The 22248-nt window shown below is 37.5% G+C and overlaps 1 protein-coding gene across 1 annotated transcript in view; it reads right to left on the bottom strand.

Annotated features, from left to right (window-relative positions):
- The window catches only part of LOC138156879 (contactin-associated protein-like 2), a 2167135-nt gene that overhangs the window by 259510 nt on the left and 1885377 nt on the right, over positions 1–22248 (bottom strand). The window contains exon 17 of the mRNA XM_069082365.1: positions 20770–20988. Within this exon, the coding sequence (XP_068938466.1) occupies positions 20770–20988 (219 nt within the window). The remainder of the gene's footprint in view (positions 1–20769; positions 20989–22248) is intronic.

The raw sequence follows: 22248 nt of genomic DNA, 5'->3' as shown, positions 1-22248 counted from the left end.
GGTATTTTTGACTGTTATGCCAGACCTTTAGCTACAACAATATGTTTCCTTTCTATGAAGTTGCAGAGTGATTTTCTGAGCATGGAATAGGTAACACTTCAGTGAAAATTCCATAGAACAAGTCATGTCAATTTCAATATAATATTTAACATAACTGAAGCTCACATCCTGGATCTGCCTGGGCAAATCACTTAACCTCCCTAGGCCTCAATAACATGATAGGATTGGGTAAGATGACATCTCAGGTGCCTTCTAGCTATAAATCTATGATCCTATGAAATGATTAGCATTTCTAAGAAAGCCATCATATATTTTTACCTGGCCCCAGACCTAAGCTCAAAGACACAACCATGAAGCCTGAACTATGAGAGGAAAGATACATAAATAGCTAAGTGGAGAAAGTGTTGGCAAGAGAAATAGGACTAGAGGGAGAGAGGCAGAGAGAGAAAGAGTAAAGAAGGGAAGGGGAGGGGGGAAGGAGAAAGGGTGGAGAATGGTAAAGGAGAAGAAAAAGGAACAAAGAAGGGAAACAGGAAGGAGAGAGGAAGAGGAGAGGGAGAGAATGGATGGAAAAAGGAGGAAGGGAAGGAGGGAGAAGGAAAGGAGATAGTAAGAGGTGGGAGAGAGATTATAGAAGCAATGGATACATGTAAAAGACAACATATAACATTTATTTTCTGGAATTAATCTTAACTCAGCTCCAGTTAAAATGAGACCCTGGGCATTCTGATAAGTCTCTAAATAAAAAGGACAGAGTAAAAAGGGATTATACAGGATCCTCTACTATATGAGCTTGCCAGAAATAGTTTCTTTAGGCCAGAGGAATCTATAGGAATTTGTCCTCAAATATGAGAGTGAATTTGGTTTGGAAAGGGATTACTGTAAAAGTCTGTGTGAACCTGGACAAGTTAAAATTGACCAGGTTGGGTGATTTGTTGTGATCCTTTCAGTACCATATCTTACATTGGAAAACACTATTCTGACACATAGACATACTACCATTTTGAAAGCCATTTCTAGGGAGGGTCTTTCAAGTTGGTCTTAAAAAAAAAAGCATTTAATTATGTCTAAAAGGACATAGGAATTACTTGAAGAGAGTACAATTTCAGTTTGAAATGGCCTGCATGGTACTTTCTAGCTCCATGGTTTTGTCTAGATCAGAAATGTGAGGGTATTAGAGAGCCATTCTTTAAAAAAAGGAAACCATGAGATTGTAGATTTAGAGCTATAAGGGACCTCAGAGGACATTGCATTAAACCCCCTCCTTTTATATATGAGTACACTGAAGGATGGAGGTTAAGTGACTTGCCAGGGTGAGATATGAGCCCCAGTCTTCCTGATTCCATGCTGTTGCTGCTTCACACTCTTATAATATAGTAAATTTGGGCCACTGCTTTGGGTGAGAAAATTTTTTGAGCAGCAGCACCTGCACTTACTTTTGTGTGGGAAAATTCCAATTTTGCAGGATGAGAAGGTGTGGAGGGTTTCAATTAGTTAGTGAAGAGAAGATGTTAATGGATAAAACCAAGAGTCACTCAAAGGAGTAACACATGATTTTTGTGGCCTATTTTATTTCCATCTGGGCTTCTTAAGAGTACATTTTAATTAAAAAAAAAAAGAAAAATATTGCATAGCTAGATAATGAAATTCCTGCTTTTGGTTCATGACTTGATTAATACAAATTTACTAGATTTGTTTCCCAAAAGCAATCATTTTGTTTTAAAAATCATATAAGGATTCCTCTTTGTAATTATTGATGACTGTATATGGTAGCGTTTGAATAAACCAGCGGATCCCTAACCTATCTTGCATCACTGACCCTTTGATAGTCTGCTGAAACCTATGAATCCCTCAGAACACTATTTTAAAGTGCATAAAACAAAACACATAGGATTACAAAAGAAACATATTATACTGAGAAAGTTTTAAAAATACTAAAAAAACAACAATAACAACAAAATCAAGTTTATGAATGTCAAGTCAAGAACTCTGGGAATAAATAACAGTAGTACAAACTCATTTACATTCAGGCCAATAAAGATTTTTCTAAGCAGCAGAGGGGATAAGAGAGAGTTCCAAGCCAGATAATCTTTCAACTTGATTAGACTATCCATGATGATGCCAGGTTAGAATATAAATTAATTAGTAAGATCTTAATAAGGAAGATGTCAGACCATTATGAGCAGTATCATTTTGTAAAGCAAAGAGAAGTAATGTAGGTGAAAACCAATACAAAAAGATTAGTAAGTGAAGAAATAAAAGAAAAATGGAAAGGATTGATAGAATTATTACAGCAAGTGGTTTTATCCATTAAAGAAAGGGAAATCACTACACACTAGAACCCTAAGAGCAAAGTCTTGAGCATTTCATGTTGTCCAACCCTGCCCCCTCCCCATGCTCTGCCCACTGCCTTTAGATTGTGAGCTCTTTGAGAGCAAGGATAGGTTTTTGGCTTTTCTTGATTCACAGTGCACAGAACCTGCCACATGGTGGGCACTTAATAAATGCTAGTAAACTTACTCATTAGTTGTAGGAAAGGTGGACATTACAGTAAGGATAACAAAATGGGAAAAGCATCTGGACTGGACCAAGTATACATAGCAGAGGACCATGTCGGAGGCAACACAGTTGTGAATGCATTTAAGGAATCAATCTAATATCAAAACAGTAGGGAAAATATCTCAGATTTCAAAAGATATAATAAGAGAACAGAAATAATTCTGTCTGATGATGCTCTAGGTAAGGCATAAAATAGGGAGCCTCTTCAGAGTCTAAGTTGAGGGATTCCCTCTAAATCAAGAATTGGTTTTTTTTTTGATCTTTATTAATTTCTTTATTAATTATAATGTTCCCTTACTTTGAGTTTACAAGATTCGGTTCCCCAGTTCTTTGAGTTTCAAATTTTCTGCTCCTCCCTCCCCTTCCCCCACCCTTCATGGCAGCATACAATCAGGTATAGGATCTGCAGATACTTTTACATTAGACATTGGTCAGGTTATAAAGAAGGATTGTATGGAATGAACAATGGGAAAGAGGAAACCAAACCAAACAAGAAAAAGAAAGAGAGCAGGTAATTTGCTTTAATCTGCATTCAAACTCTGTTCTTTCTAGTTCTTTCTCTGAATGTAGACATCTCTCTCCATCATGAGTCTTTTGGAGTTTACTTATAGCCCTGCATTTCTGACAGGAGTCCGGTCTATCAAAGTTGGTCATCACACATATGTTGTATCTGTAATTGTGTACAAATTTTTCCTGGTTTTGCTCTTCTCACTCTGCATCAGTTTGTACCATCTGCTCTTCGTTTCTTATGGTGCAATAGTATTCCATTACATTCATGTACCATAAGTTGTTTAGCCATTCCCCAATTGATGGGTATCCCCTAAATTTCCAATTGTTTGCCACCACAAAAAGAGCTGCTATAAATATTTTTTACATATAGGTCTTCCTCCCACTTCTATGATCTCTCTGGGATACAACTCTAGAAGTGGTATTGCTGAGTCAAAGGACATGAAATTACTTATAGCCCTTTGGGCATAGTTTCAGATTACTTTCCAGAATGGTTGGATCAGTTCACAACTCCACCAGCAATATATTAGTGTTCCAATTTTTCCATGTCCTCTCCAGCATTGATCATTTTCCTGTTTTGTCATCTTAGCCAATCTGACCAGTGAGATGTGGTACCTCAGAGTTGTCTTGATTTGCATTTCTCTAATCAATAGTGATTTGGAGCATTTTTTCACATGCTTATAGATATCTTTAATTTTTTTCCTCTGAGAACTGCCTGTTCATATCCTTTGACCATTTATCAATTGGAGAATGACTTGTATTCTTATAGATTTGACTCAATTCTCTGTATATTTGAGAAATGAGGCCTTTATCAGAGACATTGGTTGTAAAATTTCTTTCCCAATTTGCCACTTCCCTCTTAATCTTGGTTATATTGGCTTTGTTTGTACAGAAGCTTTTCAGTTTCATGTAATCAAAGTTATCCATTTTGCATTTTATAATGTTCTCTAGTTCTTGTTTGGTCATGAAATCTTCCCTTCTTCATAAATCTGACAGGTAAATTATTCCTTGCTTTCCCAGATTACTTACAGTATCATCCTTAATACCTAGATTATGCACCCATTTAGACTTAATTTTGGTATATGGTGTTAGATAATGGTCTATGCCCAGTTTCTGCCATACTATATTCCAGTTTTCCCAGAAATTTTTGTTAAATAGTGAGTTCTTATCCCCAAAACTGGGGTCTTTGAGTTTATCAAAGAGTAGATTATTATAGTCATTGACTACTGAGTCTCATGTACCCAGTCTATTCCATTGATCCACTGCTCTATTTCTCAGCCAGTACCAAGTAGTTTTGATGACTGCTGCTTTATAATACAGATTAAAATCTGGTATAGCTAGGCCACCTTCCCTAGCATTTCTTTTCATTAATTCCCTTGATATTCTGGACCTTTTGTTCTTCCAAATGAATTTTGTTACTATTTCTTCTAGTTCTATAAAGTAATATTTTGGTAAATTGATTGGTATGGTACTAAATATGTAATTTAATTTAGACAAAATTGTCATTTTTATTATATTAGCTCAACCCAGCCATGAACCATTGATGTTTTTCCAATTAGTTAGATCTGACTTTATTTGTGTGGAAAGAGTTTTGTAGTTGTGTTCATATAGGTCTTGGGTTTGCTTTGGCAGGTAGATCCCCAAATATTTTATAATGTCTATAGTAACTTTAAATAGGATTTCTCTTTCTATCTCTTGCTATTAGATTTCATTAGAAATATACAGGAATGCTGAGGATTTATGTGGGTTTATTTTATATCCTACAACTTTGCCAAATTTATTTATTGTCTCAAGTAGTTTTTTACTTGATTCTTTAGGATTCTGTAAATATATCATCATATCATCTGCAAAGAGTGATAACTTGGTCTCTTCTTTGCCTAATTTATAAATCAAGAATGCTTAACTTGGGGTCCTTGATGTATTCTCCCATCCTCCCTTCCTAACCTCTTGTCTCCTCTTTCTGCCTATATGTATCTATACAAATGTATATATTATACATATATATATATATATGGATATTAGTAGCTATCTTTCAACATACTCAATTCCTTTTTAATTTGATGTTTTTCATTTTTATGTATTAAAAACAATTATTTTGAGAAAGGATCTATAGCTTTCACTGTACTGCCAAAGGGGTCCAGGACACAAGAAAGGTTAAGCATCCTTCTGTATATGGTAATGCTTCTATTTGTTTATGGCATGAACTGATTGGATGAATGCCTAGAACATGGCACAGTTTTTTGGAAGAGATCTGAAATCACTATAAAGAATGTTTTCCTCATGTGAATGGACAATCTGAAGGTGTAGCATTTGTCTATCAGCATGGACATATGGGACAGACTTTAAGTGTGGATAGCAAATTGGACTGACATTTGAAAAGGATAGGGAGGGTTGGATTGCCTTTGGGAAACTGCAAAGTTCCTTGAATGGCCCTACCTTTCTATCGAAGCCAAGGTGTATCCTTTAAATACTAACATTTTGCTGGGGATGCACTATGACAATGGGGCATGGTGTACATGATGCTGAACTATTAAAAATGCCTACTGTTTGCAGAGGGCAATGGAAGGGTATATATAGTGGTTCTGAGCAAACAGCAATGTATGATCAAAGAGGGACATTTTATAAGTGAAGTAAAATGTCATTGAGGAATAGGTTGTGAGGGAGAAAATATGGGCTAGTCAGGTGGTGAAGGTGAAAGTAGATGACTAGAGTGCCAGAGTGCTTCCCTGGTATCCTCCTGAGGTAAAAGGAAAGCAAAAATGGCCTTCAGCAAATTGGGCAGACCTCTTGTGATGTACTCATGGGAGGACTGGGACCAGAGACCCTCAGGACGACAAAGTATGGCTAGTTGTGAAAGGAAGTGAATATGCATTTATTAAGTGCCTACTACATGCCAGGTACTATGTTAAGTGCTTTATAAATGTTATCCTATTTTATCCTTGACAACTTTAGGAAGCAGATGTTGTTATTATCCCCATTTTATAGCTGATGACACTGAAGTTGACAGAAATTAAGTGACTTCCCAGAATAACACCATCATTAAATGTTCAATTGTTTCAGTTATGTCCAACTCTTTGTGATCCCATTTGGGGTTTTCTTGACAAAAAAAGGGAGTGGTTTTCCATTTCCTTCTCCAAGCCATTTTACAAGTGAGGAAATTTTGGCAAACAGGGTTAAGTGACTTGCCCAGGACCACACAGCTATTAAGTGTCTGAGGCTAGATTTGAACTCAGGAAGATAAGTCTTCCTGACTTTAGACCTGACACTCTATCCATTGAGTCACCTAGCAGTCCTATCATTAAGTGTGAGGCTGGATTTAAACTTGGGTCTTCCTGATTCCAGGCACAATATTCTATCTAATGAGGAACTGAGTTACATTTTCAGAGCAGACATTCAAATCAGTGAGATTATGGATGTATTGGAGTATCTGATTGACATAGATGTGATGTCCCCTACATTTCAGAGCAAGGAATGAAGGAAACAGTTTAAAATGAGGAGGGTAGAGTTTTTCCAGAATGTCATGTGTTCCTGACTTCTGGTAGAAATAATAAAAAAAAAAACAACCTAAACTTTTATAATAAATATTGATACTGTTTACCCATTAAAAAATCTAAATGTTGCACTTATTTTTTTTAAAGTATGGAATAATAAATTTACCTAGGCCTTTTTCATTCAGAGCTACAGTAGTTTGTTTATTTTCCTTTCAATGGAATGCTTGGCCTTGTTTGCCCTTTGATCACATGGTAAAGCATAAAATTTAGTTATTCTTCATAAAGGTATTTCTATATTTTTCTGAAGTCTCTACTTAAAAAGGCAGTCCAGATCAGTTAGAGTTTTTTCCCCCTCTTGGGGGCCTCCACAATTTAGTTTCATTGTCTGCTATAAGGGAGATTACATTCAAAGATGTTTAATTACCTTGAATGGGTATGATGTTTCTGGCTGATAGCTATCCAAAGCTGTCAATATCTTTGAATTAGTCTTTTAAAAAAAAGCAACACCTCAACATGATCTGAAGAAGCTATTTTATTTTGTCAGAGGGGTCTGAAGTGTGTGGGAGAATTATAAGCCTATGTTTGACACACCAGGGAGCCCTTGCCCAAGCTAAGCTGTCAGATAGCCTTAGGGAAACTCTGGAGTGATAAACTTATAGTTGCAAAAACAAAATATTGGACATTAGGACTGTAAAACAAAATAGTCTTTGAAAATTTTTCCCCATACAGTTGTGTCTTCACAGATCTAACAACATTTGGAAAAAAAAATTAACCTTCTATTTCTAAAGGTATTATCCCCCTCCTGGGTTTTTGTTGTTTCTGGCCTCTCATCAACAATAGGTCCCAGCTAGACCAAAAAAATTGGATTTGATTGGAGAAGGAATGGGACAGGAAAAGGGGCCAAGAAGGAAAGAAATGCTCAGAACAGAAATAAATGTTGATTTCAAACTGTGACTTGCAGGTAGAATAGAAGGGGCAGCTCTGAGAGTACAGAGAACAAGGATAAGGCAATATGGCAGCTTTTTTAGGTCAAAGGGTAAAGCTAGTAAATTGCTCAATGCCTCTCAATCTCAAAAGGAATTTTCCAAACCCCTACTCATTCCCTCAGAACTTGATGGTGAAGCAAACACAGATTGATTTCCAAAAGAAACTTTTGAAATTTGAAAATAAAAGCAGAGAAACAAGTTTTTATTTTGTTTTGTTTTGCTTATAGTTAAAAAAGGCTGTTATGAAATTTCTGTTTAGATCACTGGAATTTCAAATGGGAGGGACAATAGATAATAACTGCCTCTGATGATCCTAGCCAACTGTGTGCCATGAGCACAATTACCACCAAACATAAAAATAGGTCTAACTGGTTCCCTTTACTGCTACCTTTCTCCATCTGAAGGCTTTTTCACATTTATGTGCCTCTCCGGGTATTTCTATTCTCTTTGTCCATATGCATGTATATGTTACTTTCCATGTTTTTCTACATGTACATCTTTTTCTGTCTTTTTCTTTCAACATCCCTGGGTACATATCTAGCTCCTTTTTTGTCCTCCAAGTGATTCTCTTGGTTTCTCCTTTTGTGCATAATCCACTTGCTAGTGGTCCCCCTCTCAGTGATTTCATATTTACTTTTTTTTTTTGGAGGAGAGAAGACAGGGCAATTAAGATTAAGTGACTTGTGCAAGGTCACACAGCTAGTAAATGTTAAGTGTTTGAGGCTGGATTTGAACTTAGGTCCTTCTGACTCTAGGGCCAGTGCTCTATTCACTGTGTCAATATTTACTTTGTATAAACTTTACATTTATTTATCAATATACTTATCAGTGTACCCCAGTAGATTACAAGCTTCTTGAGAGTGAGGATTGTTTCAGGTTTTATTTTTTCATCCTCAATGCTTGGCAGAGATTTCTGTCTCTCCTGAAAGGCAGAAGGCATTCTACACTGTCAAATGCTCTGGAGTCATGATTGGTTATTTTCAAAATCCATTTATTAAATGCCTACTGTGATTCAGATACTCAGGATACTAGGACAAAACCAAAACAATTGTCATCCATGAGGAACTTCTTTTTTTGTCCTGAGGAAATAAATCCTGGCTCTACCAGTTGGGGAGACACTACTGGCAGAACTTTGGGTTACTCTTTGGACCTCAGTTCCTCCAACTGTAAAATGAGGGGGTTAGATTAGGAGGTCCTTTCCAGTTTTAACCCTATCATCCTATATACACAGAGAAGTCATGTAATATATGCTTACTGAATTGAACTTTCTTTATTATCTCTGTCACCTTTCTTCCTTTTCTTCCAGCCCTCTTTTCTCCACATACTTAAAAAAATTCCTTTATTAGAGAACTGAAGTATATTTCTAAGTCGATTTTGTCAACCACTGATTTGTTATTTGCTTTTAATTTAAAAAATAGGGAAGTAGAACAATTAGTGTTTCTTTTTTTTCATATAGGTGAAATGAATTGTGTCTATTTTTTTACAAATACAGGTGGCCTTTGACAGAAAAAAAAAACGTTTACCATCATTGCTCTGATTAACATAAAGAAAAATTCTGACAGGAAGATGATCACTATATTCAATGGAGAATGATTTTTAATGTGTCATGGTTAAATTATGTGGTTAATTGATTGTGCTCAACTTTTCATTTTGTGTGCTACATGAATCTGCTAGAGTAACTAGTGCCAAAAATTCAAATTCTGGATCCTCATGTAAAAATATCAAACCAGGTCACACAACAAACCTTTATTAGTTGTAACAATTACAATTTTCTATTTTCAATAGGGAGCCCATGCTCACCCCCTTTACTAAGAGTTGTCTGAATAATAATTGTATTTATGAAAATTGTATGAGATGAAAATCTGAACTTAATTTGTAAAATTAATGATCTTATGACTTGACATTAAAGTATTGCAATTAAAAATAATTACAAAAACATAGTGGTTATCTATAATAAATGACATCATAGCCAATTACTACAGAGGATTTAGAAAACAAAATAAAAACAGCAGGTATTAAATTTAAGGGATCAATAAAGGGAAGAATAATAAATAAGAACCGTGCTGGGGTAATAAATCTTTCTTGCTCTGAGGGATCCTAAGTTTCTCACAGTCTCCTTAGTTTTTGCTTAATTTTTTTCAGTGTTTACTAAGGGAGTTTTGTCCTCATTCATTCATTTATTTATGCATTCAATATATTTTTTAATTGGATTTAATCACCACTCTTTGTAAAGAACTGTAGGAACTGCTCATAGAGACCACAGAAAAAGACTCAAAGTAATGATTAATATCATGTATATTGGGAGTGAGCTGAAAATTTACTAAAGTTCTAACTTTAGTAACTTAATCCAGGTAAAACCTTGATTCATGAGAGCCCTAAATCTCTGGAAGAAAAAATGCAAGGTAGAGATTGACTTGCACAAATTCAGTTCAGATTTGTAAGGAGACTGAAATGGATTGACTAACAATGCCCCAATAAGCCCAACAATAGAAAGCACCATGTGAAATGCATTTCACATACAAAGAGTGCTGAGTTGGACTTCTCAGAAGTCCAATTTCTTGGACTGAATTTCTTCAGATAGCATTTCCTGATTTTTGGTGAGTTTATCTTCATTCCTGCATGGTATTTCTCCTTGCCTCAGCATATAGGAGAGGAAGGATTTGTGAATTCCAAGCAAACAGACCAGCCTCAAAGTAATTAATTATGTACCCTGGTGCTTTCTTGTTGCCTGTGGGATCTTCCACTACAGATAAGAGCACTTAGACACTACCGAGCACTTGGACTCTACCACTGCTTAGGGTAAAATGCTGTGTGGGTACCGAAGTAGACTTCACAATTTTGGACTCTATTATTCTATACTATGAAGAAATATGGGAAAATATAGTGATCTAATCAAATCAGATGCTGAGCTCCTTGAGGGCAGGATATTATCTATCTTAGTATTCCCTATCACAGGGCATTGCTCTGGGAAACTGAATACAAACAGCTAAACAATGTTACCTAATTTTTGTGATATACATATTCAGAGCAACATTACAAATGAAACAAAATGAATACCAACATGTACCCTTACTACTTTTATAAGCCACCTTTAAAATATTTCCTGAGCCAAATGTAATTATAGCAACTTAGGGAATCACCTTCCACAGTCTGATTTGCTGACAAGCTTCTTTGAAGTTGTATTAGATTTGCTTTCTTCTAGGACCTTGGACAGCACTGTTTTATGTATGTGTCTCTGGGTCTGAAAGAGATAGACTCTGGCAATTAGCTTCTAATTTGTTTTGCTTTGGCTATTCATAACACACCTTGAACTGCTAGGAAAAAGCCTTTTCCATTTTTCCTTTACCGGTGCTGTATCTTTTCCTAATTTTAGCTCCTCTGTACTCCTAACCTTGTTATAATTTGATTCTCCGTCTTTTTTTTCCCACCTTCAGTAATCCTTAGAATTTCTGGGTGTGGATTGCCTCTGCAGCCAACAGCAGAGCTCTAAGCTAGAGATACAGATTTGGGAGTCATCAGTGGAGAAGGGATTGTTGAAACATAAGGATGAATTATCTGAAGGAAGGAAACTAGAGAGAAAAGATCATAGAGCTGAGGACACACACCAAGGGGGTAGAAAAAGGAAGAAAAGCTATTGGAGGAGTACCTAGAACTGTAGGAGGAGAATAAGAACCACATAGCTGCATGGAAGTCAAAAGGAGATAAAATTTCGAGGAGGCCAATAGAGTCAAATGCTATAGGCAAGTCATGAAAAAGAATACTGAGAAAAAGCCTTTGCATTTGGTGATCACAAACGAGCTTTAAAAGTCTTCTATCAGTGGGATGGTAGGGAGGAAGACTGGTTGCAGGAGGTTAAGGGCTAGGTGATGAGAAAGCAGACACAGTAGATATATTAACAATAACTCACAAATGTGTAATTTTCTCCAGTTTGCAAAGCTCTTTAAGCATAATAACTTGTGAGGTGGGTAGGTAGAATAGGTAAGCATGGAATAAGGTAAAGAGTTTGGCAGCAAAAGAGAGGAAGGAGAGAATGATTGTATCTTGGTCAGGCAAAAAAAATCAAGCCCTTTTTTGGCTTTACATAAGCAAAACCTCATATTTTTGAAGTCAGATTGTAAGAGGATAGTATAAAGGGAAAAATTAAAGGCCTTGGGCAGTTAGCAACGACATGGGAGCAAAATCGGAATGTAGATATTGAGCACATGCTGATGGTTTAGCAAAAAAGAAGATATGCTGGAGGGAAAGATGAAGAGACAATACATTTTTTTTTTTTTTGCATTGTGTGTTGAATCTAAGACTGGTTGAATTCAGAGCTAATCTACCAATAAACATTTATTAAGCAAGGGCAGCTAGGTGGTGCAGTGGATAGAGTGCTGGGCCTGAAGTCAGGAAGTGCTTCAAATCTACACTCAGACATTTTCTAGCTGTGTGACCCTGGGCAGATCACGCAATCCTGTTTGCCTCAGTTTCCTCAAGTGTAAAATAAGCTGTAAAGGAAATGTCCAACTACTCTACTCTCTTTGCCAAAAAAACAAAACAAAACAACAAAAAACACCCCAACAAACCCAAAAGGGGTCATGAAAAGCTGAACATGAACAACATCAAAACATCATGTAAAAGTGATGTTCCCTGCAATCTTTTGGATAGATCAAAAGGGAGTTTTTGGAACCACAAAAGCTTCTCTAATGACTTGTATCAATCACATATGCCAATTCTGAGTAGTTTTAGCATTTTACTATGTGAGTTTCTAGTTTTGATTATAGATCAATTTAGGACTATCGTGGAATAAAAAAGATTCATTTTCACAGGAAAAAGTTTTAAAATTAGTTGGTCAACTAGAGAAAACTATTTTCTTTATGACAATCTCCACCCATTCAATGAATCAAAGCATCTTACAGACTACACTATAGGAAGCAAAAGATTTACATGCTAGAGAGGTCAGGATATCTGGTAGGTCCAGATTTTTCTATAAGGTCTGGATTTAAACATCTCATTGTATAATAGAGGAAAGGCATAAATCTAAAAGTAACTTAGATTAGACTGGTTTTAACATCCAGACAATATCTTCCTGGGGAAAGGAATATGCAATTTACAGAAAAAGAGGAGAGAGAGGGTACTGGACTTCAAGTCAATGGAAAAGGACAGTTTCAAAATGTGAGCAACTCCCATGGTATCTACATTCAAACTAAATAACTTAAATTTTGTTTTACAAATGAATTTAAAAGTTGCTTTCTAGATGACTGGAAGGTAAGGTTTGTGTAGGACAATGCCTTCTATGTGGACAATTCAGAATACTGTTGCAATGGGAATGCATTCAGAATTGCAGCTGAAATGTACTTTCCTTGGTGACTCTTGCTGACTCAGTCAGTACTCATACCCATGGGTGCAACTCAGTTATATCTATTTCCACAGGGTTAAAAAAAACCCAATACCTTCAAACATTGGCAGGTCATAAAAATTAGGAGACAGAAATAATTTCAAGTTAATGAGATGCTTATTGATTGTCACATGCAGTAGTCAGAATACACACATATAGGCTGAATACAGGTATGGAGGTAATCCACAAAAGAAACTATAAAATTTCTCCTAAATCACCCCAACTTTTTTTTATCTTTCAGCATACAGAAAACAAGAACAACAAGTGTTTCCTGCCCTCAAGGATTCTATAGTCTAAGAAATGAATTTAGGCATTGGGCCCACCACTTACTTAGTTGAGCAACTTTGAGCAAATCTTATCAATCCCTTTGGATCACAGTTTTTCATTTGTAAAACAGTGGCAGTATTAAGTAAGTAAGGTAATAAGCATTTATATGGCACCTACTTACTATGTTCCAATATTGTGCTAAGCTTTATACTTTCTATTTTAAAAATATTTTTGTATTTATTTTATTTTATTTTTTTCAAATGCTTTATTAACTTCTGATTTACACCATTCATTTCTGCCAGATTTTGAGTTACAAATTTTCTCCCCATTTTTCCCCTACCCACCGCCCCAAAATAGCAATCCCACAGGATATCTCCTCCTCCAATCTACTCTCTCCCATATTTTCTCCCATACCCCTTTCGACTTTTCCTGTGGTATACTTTCTAATACTAGAATTCTAATATTTCTAGGAAAGAAATCCTTGATTTTCTAAAGAAAAACCTACTTCTGTTTAAACTATGTGTATTGAAAATGCATAAATTTAAGATAAGCAGCTCCAATTTTGTAAACAGTTTACTCACTTTGTTGAGTTGTTAAATGACAAAGTTGTTGAGTTGTAAGAAAGCAAAGGAAGGGGAGGGCTTAAGAGCATCCCTCTCCTAAAAGTGAAAGCAATTCCATGGTAGTTGGTCTTGGGAACTTTTAAAAGATAGGACCCAAGGGACCCAAGGAATATGGGAGGAGAGGGAGATCAGAAAATGTAATGCATGAGACAGAGAGAACTGAGGTTTACGCAGTCAAGATTGAGAATACACCCAGCTTACCTTAAGATGTTTATATTTTCACTCTCCATAGTTTTGCTCATCTAGAATACTTAATAACTCCAGATACCAATGAAAAGGAGGGCATTTTACAAAACTGGTCATGGGAGTGGCTAGTATTCTCCTTTATTCCCTCTAATTGATCAGTGTTTGATTATTATTATTATTATTCTAATTGATCAGTGTTTGATTATTAATGGCAAACTTTGAGAGGGAAGGTAAGAGGAAGCAAGCAGGAAGAAGGACTACTTCCCTCTTTCCCTGGAACCCATGAGCCACACCCAGACAGAGGGGCTCTTGCTTTGGCACCAGTGACTGCACAGAGAAGGATGTTTGTGCAGAGACAGGTGTAAAGCATGGTTTCTCATATAATCTTAGCTTGTGAGAAGCTCATTTCTTGCTGTTTACCTGCATTCAATCTTCATTTTATTCTGTGCTATAGAGTTGTAAAAAAAATCCCAAAGGAAATCAAGAAGTATTCAAACTGAGAAAAGGATTTAGGAATAAGTTTCATGAAGACAAGAAAAAAAATGTAGATGGTTTGAGAATAGAATAGTCGCTTAATAAAAGGTAGTGCTGGAATTTTGCTTTGGAAGAGATGAGGGAAAAAAAAGAAGTGGACTTAGACCTAACATTTCACCCTGTATTAACTCCCAACCCTCAAAAAATAGTCCTCTTCTGTTGAAAGAGTTTGGCATATTTTGTTCTTCTTTCGAAAATGCTCCAGGCCTATATAAGCCTTACCATTGTAATGCTAGAGATTTGCTGCAAGGCCCTCATTCAGGGAGCCAAATTCCGGTAGGGAGGTGTTTCATTTTTTATTTTCAGCTTGGCTATTCTGATAGCACAGTCACTCACCTGGGAGTCTGTACACAGGAAATGGAAAACAGAATACAAACACTTTCTCTCTGTTTCTAATCAGAGGACGTGAGACTGCATGCCCTTACACCAAACTTGTTCAGCTATTAGAAGTTGCTATTTCATTGTTACACAGAGCTGGGTGAATTTCACATCCATAGAGTCATCTTTCTTCTCTTGCATACAAATGTCTGAATTTCCCATTCCTTCTGTCATTTGACACGGTAATGGCAAGCGTTCATTCCCTCTTTTGGAATGCTCTGAACAGGAGGAGCAGCTGACCAAACAGAGCTTTGTGACATGGCTGGCTGGTATTGTTCTCCTATACAGTCTCTAGCCAAGCTTGGCCTCAGAGAGAAGTTACAGTAATTCTTCAAGTATTTTGTGCTCTGCTGTTTTACCTATGCCTGGTATAAAGCATCTCTAGCACCCCTTTAGATGGGGCAGCTGGATGGTACAGTAGATAGAGTATAGGCTAGGCCTGGAGTCAGGAAGACTCATCTTCCTGAGTTCACATTGACCTCAGACACTTACTAGCTGTGTGACCCTGGGCAAGTCATTTAACCCTGTTTGCCTCAGTTTCCTCACTGCAAAATGAGCTAGAGAAGGAAATGGTAAACCACTCCAGTATTTTTGTCAAGAAAACCCTAAAAAGGGGCCATGACGAGTGGATACGACTAAAATGATTAAACAACACAAAGTTTTCTTTAGAGCACAGTTCAACTGTGATCTTAGGCCTTTTCCAATTTCCCCTCCCATCTTCTATCTCCTGGTTCTTACCACTCTTTCCTTTTTGAAATTAAGGCATGTTATTTTGAATTCTCTTAAAACAATAGATAGCACTTGAAAACTTTTAAGGTTTTCAAAATACTTGAAAACCAGTCTCATTTTATCCTTGATAATACTGAGTCAGAAGGTGCTATCATTACCCCCATTATACAGATGAAGAAACTGAGACAGACAGGTTAAACGGCTTGGGCTTGCCCAGGGTCACACAAGACCAAAAATGAACTTATGTCTTCCTGATTCCAGGGCCAGTGCTCTATCCTCTGGCCCATCTCCTACTTGCCTTTTCTTTTTTGGTAGCAAATGAGAAGTCAGTTGGCATTAGTAGACATAGAACCAGAATTGAAGCCAGAATAAAATTGGCTGTGTGACCCTAACCGGGCATTCAATCTCTTAATCCTTCTAGCAATTCTCCAAGACTATAACTTGAAGAGAATGTTTCTGTCTGCCTTACAAGAGGACATATCCTCATATGTGGGTTCCTTATATGAATGAAATCACACATTCAATCCTCAGTCATATGCCTTAGTCAGTCAGTCAGTTAGTCAACAAGCATTTATTAAGGGTTTATTATGCACCAAAGCATTTTGCTAAGCTCTGAGGTTATAGAAAAAGGCAAAACACAACTCCTGCCCTAAAAGAGCCCACATTCAAATTGGAAAGTCATATAAAGAAGTAGGCACTTATGCTATGTATGCCCTTAGCAGAATACAAGTCTTTTGAGGTCAGGGGTTGTTATGGTTTGGTTTTCTTATCCCTGGCACCTAGCACAGTGCCTGATACCTTGTAGGCACCTAATAAATGTTTGTTGATTTAAATTTAATTTTCTCCTCAGTCCATCCAAGGAGTTATCAGCAATACCCTAGCCCCAGGACAAATCTGGCCTCTGAAATGGGAGGAATAAAGGGACAAGATGCCATCAGGCATCAAAACTAAAAGCTCTTGCCTAAGATGAAGATGATTCCCTCTTTCCTTTGAAAGTATACCAGGCAGAAAAATGAGTGAAACTCCTTTAGATGCTGGAGAGTTTCAGAAAGAATATTGACCCAACTTAGCAGATCTGAGGCTCTAAGGATAAGAGATTCCAAAATGACTTCAGATACTATCAGGGAACCTACCTTTTTTTTCTGAAGGACAGCTCTAGAGGGTTACAGTCCTTACTCATTGTATTTGATTTGCTGCCTCTGCCTGTCTTGACCCCTTCTCTTCTGCCTTTCATTGCCCCTGATCCTGTGCTGTCTGCCTTGACTCAGGCCCAGACTGCTTCCCATTAGTGCCCACACCTGCTGCCTGTCTTGTCATGTCCTGTACCAGTAGCCTGGGTCCCCAGCTGGGCTGCCAGGAGCTTGGTTCCCAATAGCTATCCTAATCCTCTCTCACAGTCCCATCACTGCCACTGTTGTTGCCAATATTCTGAGCTCCCTGAGATACTTTACAACCAAAAGGGGCTTCAGCTGAATCCAGCATGTTATCAGCCTCATTTATGTGAGGACCACGGGCATGCCTGCTGCTCACTAGCCCTGTAAGGAAATCTGGTCCATGGCTGCCTACATGCGATGTGAGCCCCAGCACCTGGACAATGACTAGGGAAAGCTCTGTGATGGGCAAGTTACTGCCAGGCCATCCAGGGAACCAGCCACATTCTAGCTGCTTATTATAGGACAGAACACAGAAAAGTCCTGAGTGCAGCATTACAGAAATACCAGCAACCATTTTCTCATAGAGGCTTTTAAAAATTCCTCCATTACTTTTTTCTCTATTAAGTAAGAGCTGTAGATCTGAATTCCCACTGCTTGCCATGACCCCAAGCCATCCCCTTTGTAAGGATGTCCTCTTGTTGCATTTAAGATTATATGTAGCTGGTACTACCTTTTCCTTCTTTTATTAGGCATTTTCAAAGGGGGTAAGTGATACCTTATCAGTAGCAGTGTCTTGTGGCTAGATACTTTGGTATTTATGGCACATAAGTGGAAACACTGGACAATAACCTCTTCCTTTGAAAGACAAGCTGGGTAACGGTGCACCTTCCTCTAGTGACTGATGTCTAAAACCATCCACTAATGGTTGATCAGCTAATCAAGAAATGTAAGTAAAAGAGGCACCATTTTGGAAAGGTGGATTAGGTATCAAAATTAAGAGAGGAAAGAAGAGAGAAAGAGAAGGAAGAGAATAAGAGTATAAACAGAAAAGACATGAACCTCTGCCTCATTTAATTTAAAATCGCAAAATGTCTGGGATGAAAGGAATCTTAAAGATAACCCCTATCGAGATCCCTCATTTTATAGGTGAAGAAGCTGGCTGCCAAGGAGTGACTTTTTCTAGGCCTTCTATTCCCACCCAGAAGTTAAGTGTCCTGCCATAGGTCATACGTGGCAGAGCATGGATTAGACTACGTTTCCTGATACCCAGTCCAACAGTGTGTGACAGCTGGCTTTTGTGTAACTGGATTTCACAGTTCAGGTCACTGATTGACAAGTGGGGCTGGTTCCCTCTGGGACCAGCCTCCTGTAGGCTATTACTGCTGTAGAAAAATTTGGAGAGGCCTTCTTAGAAGAAGTCCAGTCAGGATTGCTCGAAGGGCATAATACTGAACCCAAAGTCATCGGAAATTTAAAAGCTAGGAGCTCAGACTTATTATGCAAAGGAAAAAAAAAAAGGAAGAGAGCATTATAATGATTACACTAAACTTAATTATATCTAACCAGTTTGTATAAAGATATATACTATGTCCCTAAAGGCACACATTTCTGAAAAGGTCACCTGACCTTTTATTTACACATAATCTTCAGAATCCCAGAAATACTGGGGCTATTTGGGAAATCTTTTACCACTTGTTCCTTTGATGAGGGTTGAGGGTGGGTCCATATCTGCACAAGTTCACAATGAAACAGTTGGCTGAAGCTCTTCATCATTTGAATGAATTTTTTTCTGGTATTGAAAATATGGATCCAAATATTTCCAAAATTTTTAAAAGTTCAAAGAATAGCTGAGGATATTATTGTTTGCTAACATCAGATACACAATGAAAAAAAGGGAGCCATTGTTTAAATTTCTCTTGGTAGCTTCATAAAAAGTACTGCACAGTCAACCAGCAGTGATAAAGGCTAGGTGAAGTGGGTGAGGAAGGGGTAACATACTGTACACTTATGCTGATGTTACACACTTCATTGTTAACTTTACCTTTCATTTCATAATTCTGTTTGTTATTATGGTAAAATATTTAATATATCTGCATTTTAGTACATTTTATGACTTGTCTAACAATACCATTTTGTGTATGCCTTTGTTATCCAGGCTAAGTGAAGTGGGTGGGTAAGGGTAAATTTGTATTACAGAAAAACTGCTTTATCTAGAGATCTGTGGAATGGTCCACTTACATAAAACAAGAACTACTGTTACTGGAGTTTGTCCATTGAGCATACAACCTCCTAAAAATACTTCATATTTCTTTATTTTGGAAAATCAACCAAGGGCCTGAAATTTAAATGGCTCAGGCACTTTTCCATATTAATGAGTGGGAGGGAATTATAGCTAGAAATCATTTCAAATTTGGTGGCATTTAATGGACAAGAGTCACTCAGGAAGGACAGCTGTGGATGGTTCTGATCTATACTTTTGGAAGTAAAAACAACATGGATGAAATCTCAAAATTTTATGCAGTGGACTGAGATAGTAAACTTTTACACTTAGCCCAGTTAAGTATCAATTGCAAAACATCTGAGAATGTCGGGTGGTTGTACAAATATTTACCAGAGTGTCTCAAACATCCTTCCTTCCCATTCAATAGACAACTACCCATTTCCTAAAAAATTCTTTTTTTTTTTTTAAAGCAATTGGGGTTAAGTAACCTGCCCAAGGTTACACAGCCAGTTTTTTTTTTTTTGTGTGTGTGGGTGTTAAGTATCTGAGGCCAGAACCGATCCCAGGTCCTCCCGACTCTAGGGCCAGCACTCTTACTCACTGCGCCACCTAGCCACCCCTTCCTAACAGATTCTTACTCTGGAAAGCAAACTTGAAGAATCAAACTTGGAAATAGATTTTTGACTTGGCCTCATTTTATACTGATTTGGAAGAGAAATTGAATTGAGGAACATTATCCCCAGACAAACAAAAGCATTGATATCTGAGCTTAACCTATGTGGTTGACTCTAGTTCTCTGGGATTTTGATGTTTATAAAGGAGCCCACATTTTTCAACTTGGTTTACATTTATTATCCAATGTATAGCCTTTCTGGTCATCCAATGAAATAAAGTAAAGAGAATAAAAAGTCTTGGATTACTTATCAACTCTAGTGAGGGATGGGCAAACACATATTTCTATTATTTACAGGTGGTGGAAGTATGATGTTCAATTCAAATGAATTCAACACATTTATAAAGCACCTACCCCAAGGTGCATTTTTTTTTTGTTTTTGGTTAAAGACCTTACTGAATACCATTAATACACACACACACACACACAGCACATTCCCCCACCCCCTAGCTCTGTGAAGGATACAATACAAGGTGGCATGGGATGTGGACAGAAAGATGGACTCAGCAAGACTTTGGTTCAAATTCTGTTTTTGCTGCTTATTACCTGTGTGATGATAGACAAGTCATTTTAGTCTTCTGAGTCTTGATTTCCTCTTCCACAAAATGGGGATGATAAAGTCTATAGTATGCATGTTGTGGTGTTAGGAGGCTCAAATGAGATTAAACATGTAAAGGACATGAAGAATCTTTCAAATGCTACATACATACCCATTATTATCAGCCCCATTCTCTCTCTCTCTCTCTCTATATATATATATATAAAACTGAGGCCTTTATATATGTAAACAAAGAGGGACTTGCCCATATTCATAATGATAGTAAATTAAAGAGATGGATCTGAACTCAGGTCTACTGATTCTAAGCCAGGAATGTTTCCCACTGCACAAATGATGCAGCTATTTGTCTCCTGAAAGATTGGAGAATTACAGAATTGGGAGAAAAGCTCAAAGGGTTAATTCTCAAATTCACAGAAATATCTGTACCTAAATCACCCATGTGAGAGAAGAAATTGCCTTCTGTAGTTTTGAAGCCATCTGTATCTCCTAGGGTGAGAGAAGTGAAGCTGCTTCCCTGTTACTTACCCACGTATAGCTGGCTGTAAAGCTCTAGGCGTGTGTGACCTTCTGTAGGTGCCTTCCGCACCTGCTGTGGCAACTGGTCCACCTGAAGACTTGCCTGCTTGACGTTTCTCTCAGCAATGACTCGGTGCCACTGGTCATCATTGAGGGGAGAGGGGGATCTCACAACGATCTCCACTGGCCCATTTCCAACATCAAAGGAGAAGGACACTTCGGTGGCAGCTGGAATAGCAGATAGAAAGGAAGGAATGTGAATATTAGAGCTCATATACTTCACACAGAAGAGATTTCTCAATAAAGAAATAATGACAGACTGAAAAACAAACCTGCCACTTGTTGTGAAGTTTTAAAATTATTAGTAGCCATTTGAGGACCTGGATATCATGAGCTGGAATCTGAGCATTGCGCTCTATTGATTCCTTAGCCCAGTTATATGAACTCAGATGATTTTATCAGTCAATAAGCAGTCTGAATGGCTCCAGAGAATCACTCATGTTTAGCAAAAGCTTTAAATATCCTTTTTGGGTCCAGGGAGAATCTGTTTCATTACCCCATAGATCTAAGATGGGGGGGGGAAGTCAGGCAGGAAGAGCAAAGATATAACTTTACACTTGGGTGTCATCTTCCTTGGGGTTTCATCTCATGGTTTTTATGAATCACATTTGCACACTCCACCCTTTCCCCCACCCCCAGGATACTGGCTTTAAGAAAAATTCACAGACGGAAGCAACTTGAAGTCATGTAATTTTTTTCCCCTGGGCTAACTAAAGTTAGTATTGCATGCAGGTGAATGTTATCATACTTTGATCTTTTCCTGGATTTTAGACATCTACCCTTCCCTTGTATCAGGATGCTATCTAATTACTGGTACTTAATTAAAGTCCTTCTGGTGCCTCTTTGCACCGAATGAATATCAAGAGACCATGAAATTTTTCCCCCACAGCTTTTTCTTGATAACACAATTGTCTCAGTCTCTGTGTTGGGGAGTAAGGGGGATTGAGAGAGAATATGGGCCTATGTGATCATTTGCTTACATGACCAGTGTGGATTTATGTAGAAGATTTGACAATGTCTCCCTCTATATTTAATCACATATAACCAACAGCACTTATAACATAGAGTTTATGTAACCAATAGGTTCACAATATAATCATATAAACAACATGACCTCGACATTGAGCTTTATAAAGGGGGCATAGTTGAGGTAGGGTCAGAGAGCTATTAGTAAAAATTCATCATTTCCTTCTCAAACCTGTCTTTTCACCTAACTTCCCTGTTTATGTTGATAGTAATGCTTTTCTTTCAGTCTGCCAGGATAACAACCCTGAAGTCTCCTCCACAATTCCCCACCTTTAATTCATTGTCAACAATTCTTGCCTATTTTACATCCATCTATCCATCTATCCATCCATCCATCTATCTATCTATCTATCTATCTATCTATCTATCTATCTATCTATCTATCTATCTATCTATCTATCT

This window comes from Petaurus breviceps, unplaced genomic scaffold (assembly GCF_028583685.1).
Source record: "Petaurus breviceps papuanus isolate PSGF00001 unplaced genomic scaffold, PetGlider_PUasm1.0 110, whole genome shotgun sequence".
Taxonomy (NCBI): Eukaryota; Metazoa; Chordata; class Mammalia; order Diprotodontia; family Petauridae; genus Petaurus; species Petaurus breviceps.
Note: the sequence above shows the minus strand (reverse complement) of the source record. Positions and strands in the feature narration are given on the sequence as shown.